We start from the raw sequence: 8,415 nt of genomic DNA, 5'->3' as shown, positions 1-8,415 counted from the left end.
CAGACCGCCTTCTACGGCTTTCTTTACTCCCTCTGCTGTCTTGACACTTTGCGGGTGAATACCGCAGTTCTGGTGCTGGAGTCATCTGTGGGACAGAAGCAGGCCTTAAGTGGGATGAGGACAGGCCAGGGTGAGTGGGACCCATTCGCCAGGCACAGCCAGGCCACCCTCGCTTTTATGGGCAGCACTTGGAATGGAAAAGGGATGAAGCCTGTTTTCGGGCTTGCACTTCACAATCTTTACGGCTGTGGCTATGGCATTCCTACTGTCTTCCGGGTCAAGCCTAGGACAAGGCCCCACGTCAGAGTTCCTTGAAAGGTGGTCCAGAGTTTGTTTTAGGCTCCATGAGGGCCCAAGTGGGGCCAAAGAGTGTTATGTGGGTCCTGTGCACTCAGGAGTAACAGGGGCACCCGGAAGGTTAGGAACAGCCTCAGTACAGTGACGAAAGGCATAGTGAGTCTAGGAGCCATGCGAAGCCACCGGCCCGGCGGGGGCGGGGCGGGGGGCGGTAAGGCTGAATGAAAGCCCAAGCGCTCCCGAGAGCCACAGAGGAGCCGAACTGCAGATCCTTGCAGATCTAAGCAGTCACAAAGGGTCTTTGAGCAGGCAGGGTGGTTAGGTGGTGCGGATGAGGGTGCAGTTGGGTGCTGTAGATGGACTCAGGTTGTTAGGGTTTGAATCCGAAATGCTCTCCACAGGCTTATGTTTTGAATGATTGTTCCCTCACTGATGGTGCTAATTAGGAGGGCGTTTGGAATCTTCAGTAGGTGGGATCTAGCGGAAGGAAGCAGCTCACTAGGGGCGGAACTTTGAACTGGTTCTAATCCTCTCTTTGCTTCCTGGTCTGTCCTGATGTCCTAGCCACCATGGACTGAAACACTGTGAAATCATGAGACAAACATAAATCTATCCTCGTTTATGTTGGTCAGGTGTTCGGGTCACAGGTTGCAAAAGTAACAATAGGTCCAAGGTTGAGATGTTACAGGAATCTGAAGGGACAAGTAGTCTGAGCAAGTAGAGGGACCAGGGAAGGGAACTAGGTGGGGGTAACATGGAGATCCAGAGCCAGCAGTTAGAGTAGGGGAGCCAGTGGTCACCTCAGTCTCTCACCACACTCCCCGTGTACACCAGGTTGACTACCTGCCTCGGCCTCTCAAATGCTAAGAGTTCCAGCTTTTACAATTGTTCCAATTTAATTGTACATGTGTGCATGCACTCCTCTGTCTGTCCGACGAAGCGGTGAGAGCAGAGAGCCCTAAGCTCAGGTGAGGCAGAATTTTTATCATAGCAGAGGTTGGGGTGAGGGGATTTCCAGGGTCCAGGACCCTGATGGGCTGACAAATGTCTAGGGGTATCTGTAAAACAGAAATAGGTGTGTGCTAGACTCGGGACATCTGGCCACCTTACCTAATGGTTGGAATGTTTGGGATGTCAGGTACTTCCTTACCCCTGGGTGGATCCCTGGGTGGTATCAGCTTAAGGCTTTTCCTGGATCTGGGTGTTGCCTCCCAGTAAGCCTGTCGCATAAGCTGTGTCTAGGCCTGTCATGGCTGCTGTGTGGTCAAGCTATTTTGGGGCCCCTTCACACAGCCAATGCTCTTAACCACTGAGCCATCTCTCCAGCCTCACAATGCTTCTCTTGAACAAGCCTTCCTGTACCTCTGTGATGAAGATTCTGGACAAGGAAACGTGTTGTGAAGGCTGGAAGCTGGCCTGGTTCTTGTTACCTACGGCTTGCAGATGCCTGCTGTCACTGCTTGCTGATAGAAGCTGAGGGTTACAAAGGCTGCCAAGGGCCAGTCCTGGAAGAGCAAAAGGATCCTAGTCAACTTATTGGCAGCATGCTCAGCAACTTGACACCATGTATCACTCATTCCCATTGGCCCAGTTGGCTGCAAATATAACCTTTAAAAAAATCAGGAAAACATCTGGGGAGAGTCAAATCTTCCTATTCTCTTTGACTCACGAGGAGGTGAATAGGCAGGTACAATAATGCCCAGCTAGGAAGAGTATTAGGTTCGCTGACAAGGACACAGGAGGCATGCTCAAATCTGTATATTGGCCTGTGAAGACATTAAGGGCTTTGGGGAGATGAGGGACCTGTTTTCTTGAGTCTTGATTTGGTGCAGCTGTTTTATAAGGTGCCAACACAGAATAGCAACACTTCTCCAAAGGAAATAAGAGTTTATATAGAGACAAAAGGCACAAAATACAAGCAGGATTCCCACCTCTTAACAATTGGGCTACAACCATTTGGAGCCCCTAGTGACCCACAATGGTTTACATAAAAGGCCAGACTCACTGTAACACTGACTACTTGAGAGGTTCACCTGTCCCCATGATAAAAACATGTAACTCTGTGGTGATATTTGTAATCTAAAAAATAAAGCTTGCCTGAAGATCAGAGGACATAGCCAGCCAGAGTTAGCCACAGAGGTCAGGCAGTGGTGGCACACACCTTTAATCCTAGCACTTGGGAGGCAGAGATCCGTCTGGATTTCTGTGAGTTCAAGGCCACACTAGGCTACACGAGATTAATCCAGTCTAAAATAGAAACAGAGCCAGGCAGTGGTGGCACACACCTTTAATTCCAGCACTGATCACACACCTTTAATATGAGCACTAGGAAGGTTGAGACAAGAAGTGATATGGCTGGGCAGAGAAAGGCATATAAGGCGAGAAGAGACAGGAATTCGCTGTCTTAAAGAGGCTCTGTCAGGCTGAGGAGTTGGTGAGGTTAAGAGGTGGTAGCTGTGGCTTGCTCTGCTTCTCTGATCTTTCAGCTCCAGGTTTTTTATTATATGACCATTTAGGATTCGTGCAACATAACTCCCTCTTAAAGCTATGAAAGGATTTCTAGGGCTAGCAAGATATCTCAGATATCTCTGCAGATAAAGGCACCTGCCACCAAACCTGCACTTGAGTTGGATCCCTAGGATCCACATGGTAGGAGAGAATTAGCTCTTAAAAGTTGTCCTCTGACCTATACATACATACTGTAGTGCATGTGCACATGCACGTGTGCGCAAACACACACACACACACACACACTCTGAAAGGGTGTTTTGGCTACAGATGTAGCTCAATAGAACACTTGCCCTAACAGGCACAAGGTCCAAAGTTCAATCTCCAGCACTACACCAAAAAGGGGTGGTGTTTGTACCACCAGATAAAACTTGATGGCAGAGAATCTCCAGCCAGCCCACAGTTACTAGGTAGGCAGGGAGCAACCTTCAGGGTGCAGGTGGTATAGATGAGACCAGACCCTGCCGGGGATGTGGGCAAGCAGGGTCCCTGCAGAGGTGGGCGTTCATTGTCGGTGTGAAGTGAGCCAAAGGAAGTTGAGTGCCAGGTAAGCCGGGACGGTGTACTCTGGGCTTGAGACTGGGGCAGGTCTGCCCGTGATGCCATCAAGTGACTCCACACTGACCAAAACAGTATGGTACTGAAAAGCACAGGCTGTCTCGCCCTCCTCCAGTGTGCTTCCAGGTCCCTCTGTAGAGTATGAATCCCGCTCAGGGCGCGTCCCCCGTCCCCCGACCCCCTAGGCCTACACTGTCTACAGTGTGCTCAGTCTTTAGGCTCCAGTAGTGGTGAACTGTCCCTGGCTCTTCATCTCATGTGTCCACTTCTCAAAGCCTTCCTCTCATTAACTCAGAGGCTACTTAGGGGTAGAGGCCTTTCCAGAACAAAGGGAGGCAGAAGGGCTTTGACAGCCCATGCTGGGAACAGACACAGCCCTGGAGTTAAGGGCCTAGTCCCAGCTCTCTCTGTGGGGGCAGCTCAGCTATGATCTGACTCAGATCTCTCCAGAGGCTTCACCTGTTCTCTCTGTGGTGGGGGAGCACATATATCCGGAGATGAAGTCCAAAGGATCACTTCTAACAATTTCCTACAACTCCTAGTTGTGAAACTTTAACAACTGGAAAACAAGAAAAGTAGCTAAGTGGTGGACAAGGTGTTATTTATTACGTAACAATTAGTTCGGAGACAAATCCAATTCAACACCTATTACAGAAGATTCTGTTAGCTGATGTTAGAAGTGGTACAATCCAAACAATTTTCCAATAAACTATCATATCTTTGAGAACTCCTCCCCATCTCACCCTCCCCCCCACCTGAGACAGGGTTTCTCGTGTAACAGTGCTGGCTGTCCTGGAACCTGCTCTGTAGACCAGGCAGGCCTCAAATTCATAGGGATCCACCTAGCTCTGACTCCCAAGTGCTGGGATTAAAGGTGTGCGTCACCAAACCCAACTTGAGGACTCTTTCTTCCGGAGAATATTTATAGCAACATTTGTCAAATTAGCATGGGTCAAAAGCAATGGCACAAACGATCCTTTTACAAGCCAGTTCTTATTTTCAACACACATTTGACCTGTTTAAATAACTGATGTTTTATAAAAACCCAAAACATGAAAACTGATTTTATCGTCTCCTTTGTTCTAATGCACTGTGGGAAAAATTCACTAGGGCCTTCTCAGGGGAAAAGTGTTGTGCAGAATGTAGGGTGGGTCTGCTCTGAATAGAAAGTGGGTCTCCCACCGGGTGGGAGACACCAGAGACCACAGGAGGCAGCAGGCTTTACCTGGACCAGAGCTGAAGAAATGAAGACAGCTTTTAAAAGGAGCTTCTGGCTAAATTACAATAGTACATCTTACTCATTCCTGGTACTAGAGATGGAACCCAGGGCCTGTGCCTACCAAGCATATGCTCTATCAATATTTTAAATGGTAGAAGAAACCATGTATTTAAATTCTCTGTCACTGAAGTTTTAATAAACTAGTATCAGACAATGTTAACAGCATATATTCAATAGGGTTTTTTTTTTAATCTTTCTCAAACAAAATGTAGTTATTTAATTTTTGCTACTCATCAATCATCTGTTTTGAACATAACTGTCCATTACTGGCTACAAAGTGTGTGTGTCTATAGAATGTAATTATGAAGACACACAATGAGCTGTGTTGCATGTGAAATGAGTTCTAGTACTAAAGAGCTATACTGAATGAGGCCAATTTATATATATGCACATTCACTCATATAAAAATATATATATGACTCTTATAGAACTCTCTAATACATATCTTTAAAATAGTTTTTTTCTTCTAAGCATCTTTTTTGCCTGGCCATCAGCATCACAAGACTAGGGGGAATAAAACCTTTTAAAAACATGTTTCTTAGCATAAATTCACTACAAAGAAAAGCTCAGCCCACTTTAAAAGCAGCAGTTAGAAACTTTGTTCTAACATGTGAATACTAGTATTAAACTGAATTTAAATAAATTCAACAGTTTCTCATTTTTTTAGAAAATAAAACAGTATCTGTGCTACTTCATGGTTTCTCCTTTCTTCCAATTCCATGGGATACACAAGTCTCCATCCTGCATAACAGAATAAAAATGTGACACACAGAGGTGCATCCCACGTAGATAAGGCAGTGACTGCTGTAGAAGTCTCTTACAGCAATCCACCATTTGTCTGCTAGAAATGCTGGGCTCTTTATACAACTTCTCCAGAGAAAATTTCTTCGTTGAAGCCTGTATCAATTCATTTTCAATAACTTTTAACCTATTAAATAAAAAAATCACAAGCTATTACTAAATAAAATAAAATATAAATAATATTCTTAAATGTTGGGGAGATGGCATAGTGCTCATACAAGCCAGTCATATGAAAAGACATGCCAAGAGTTACGCTGTGCCCAGTACTGGCTGATTTATTTCTACATAAAACTCTTAAAAAAAAAAATCAACCTTTTTAGCATTAGTAAGGTAAAAATAATACACAATTTATTCCCATTTTTCAAAGATTTATCCCCCCCTCCGAGATTTATTATTTTTAATGTGTATGGGTGTTTTGTCTGTATGGATATCTGTGCACCATCTGTGTGCTTGGTGCTCTCGGAATCCAGAATAGGGTGTTGGATTCCTGGAACCAGAGTTATAAATTGTCACGAGGCACCATATGGGTGCTGGAAATTGAACCTGGGTCCTCTACAGAGCAGTCAGTGCTCCTAACAGCTTTCATACGCCTCCCCTAGCCACTGCTAGTGACTAAGTGAAGAAAAACCTAGGAGTATAAACCCTTACTTGGATGTTGAAATCAGGCTGTACCCTGCCCTGAGCTGCTTCTCCCTTCCTGCTCACCATCTGAACTTGCTGTCCATCTGTCTGTCCATGCCTTTGGATGGACCCACTCCTACCCTTTCTTCTCTACAATGGACTTAATTCTATAGCTTCAAACCTGTGACAAGGAAACCACTGGCTGTCAAGTGATTCCAAGTTGTAAACACCACAGAAACACGACTACTTATAAACTTAGTCACACTTTAAAATTTAAGTAGAATAGGACTAGAGAGATGGCTCAGCAGTTATGAGCACTTGTGATTCTTACAGAGACGCATATGCCAGCACCTACGTGGTGGCACACAACTGCCTATAACTCTACCTTCATGGGGTCCAATGCCCTTTTTGGTCCCTGCTGATACCAACAGACACAACAGCTGTGCATGAATAAAATAACTAAAACGCAGATAATGCTTTCTAGTGTCTGTAAAAGTCAGGCCCTCATACATCTGGAAGTGGACAGTACTCACTCCTCCCTTCTTGCCATGTTTTCTCTTGCTTGCTGGGCTTTGCTTCTCATAAATGACTGGAGGCTTGTTGGATCTGAGAGGGCTGGGACGTTAAAATGCCCAAGTTCATGCAAGCTTGGCTCGTACCTGTCACTGAAACAAAGTATGTATTAAGGGAAACATCATCACTTCCACAGACAATGCTTTTTTAAATTTCAAGCGACTGAAAAGCCATCATCCGAAAATCCACATTAAATTACAGCAACACTGATGATGATATACTGTTCTCTGTGACACGGCAGTGACCTACTTCAAGGTGAGTCTGAGAACTTGAGACTGACTTCGCTGATCAGTGGCTATGTTTTCCAAGAATGTTGTAAAGATCCACCCTTCAGTCCCTCAGTTTGGTTTTTGACATATGTAGAACAGGGCCGTGACTACAATTCTTCGCAAGTCATGACATTCTTTTGTTTTGTTTTTAAGACAGGTGCATTCTTTAGCTGAGGCTGGCCTTGAACTTACAGTGATCCACCTGCTGTACTGGCATTACAGGTGTGCACCACATGCCTGGCCTCCATTTTAAAAAATCATTTGAAATTATGTATGTGTGTGTGTATGTATGTATGTCTATAAATATACAAACACACACACACACACACACACACACACACACACACACACACACACACGCCTCTGCCTCTGTGTTGAGTGCAGTGCCTGAGGAGGTCAAAGGCACTGGATCCTCTGGTTGTGAGCTGCCTGACATGGGCCCTGGGAACTGAACTTGAATCTTCTACCAAACTACTGAACCATTTCTCCATCCACTCATTTCTATTATTATTATTAAATTTACAAGAAACATACAATGAAACAAAAACACACACACATCCCATCCAGTTCCAGACACTTACCTGCTAAGGATCATCTGCAAGCCACTCAGACTCCGAGGGTGGGAAGGTGCCCCACGTTTCAGCAGCTGATTATAGAAGGCATCAAGGAGGGAGCAGTACTCATCAAGTGTGAGGGCTGGCTGCAACTCCTCGATATAAACTACGCGTATGCCCCCTAGGAGATTGCTTATCTGGTCTTCTAAGGCTGACATTCTCCTCTGAAGGTCAAAATAACTTGGCAAGCTTTCAAAAAGCTATAGTATTAAAAAAAAAGATAACTTTGTTACTATAATAAAAGGAGTCCAATAAATGAGAAAGTTTTAAAAATTATTTTTGTAGATGGAATATTCAAGTAAAATATTCAAGTAAAAACAAGCTATTGGCCGGGCAGTGGTGGTGCATACCTTTAATCCCAGCACTCGGGAGGCAGAGCCAGGCAGATCTCTGTGAGTTCAAGGCCAGCCTGGTCTACAGAGCGAGATCCAGGAAAGGCGCAAAGCTACACAGAGAAACCCTGTCTCGAAAAACAAACAAAAAAACAAAACAAAAAAACAAAAACAAACTATCAGTCTAGGGTTTTCAATAGGAACTGAGAAGAGACCGCAGAGAAAGAAAAGCCCCAAATAAAAATCAGCCCAAGGTACTAATATTAAAGACCTGCACAGGAATCTTAACCTAGGTTATGATGATTAAATGTACATTTGTGTATTCCAACTCTCAAGTATTGCCTAAAAATTTACTTTGAGTCAACTATTTCAAACTCAATTGATAAGCACAGAAAGCTTTCCTGAGCACCTACTATGTGTGTACGCATGAAGTGCACATGCAGGTGTAAGGGTTTGTGTTTGCTAGAGCTCACAGTTGAGGGGCAAGAAAATAAAGCAAGACTGTCAGCTCAAGTGCCACATGAGGCTGATAGGTCAAAGCCAGGTTTAAATAATGGCTGCCA

General features: G+C 44.7%; 1 protein-coding gene across 3 annotated transcripts in view; it reads right to left on the bottom strand.

Annotated features, from left to right (window-relative positions):
• Positions 1 to 3,527: 3,527 nt before the first annotated feature.
• Tcaim (T cell activation inhibitor, mitochondrial) overlaps positions 3,528 to 8,415 on the bottom strand; it is a 33,912-nt gene continuing 29,024 nt past the window's right edge. For all 3 annotated transcript variants that reach the window (XM_059268976.1, XM_059268977.1, XM_059268978.1), the window contains 3 exons: positions 7,488 to 7,720; positions 6,598 to 6,729; positions 3,528 to 5,570 (listed from right to left, as the gene is read on the bottom strand). In XM_059268976.1, coding sequence (XP_059124959.1) covers positions 5,330 to 5,570; positions 6,598 to 6,729; positions 7,488 to 7,720 — 606 coding nt within the window. In that variant the 3' untranslated portion in view covers positions 3,528 to 5,329. The remainder of the gene's footprint in view (positions 5,571 to 6,597; positions 6,730 to 7,487; positions 7,721 to 8,415) is intronic.

The sequence above is a fragment of the Peromyscus eremicus genome, chromosome 7 (genome assembly GCF_949786415.1).
Source record: "Peromyscus eremicus chromosome 7, PerEre_H2_v1, whole genome shotgun sequence".
In the NCBI taxonomy this organism is placed as follows: domain Eukaryota; kingdom Metazoa; phylum Chordata; class Mammalia; order Rodentia; family Cricetidae; genus Peromyscus; species Peromyscus eremicus.
Note: the sequence above shows the minus strand (reverse complement) of the source record. Positions and strands in the feature narration are given on the sequence as shown.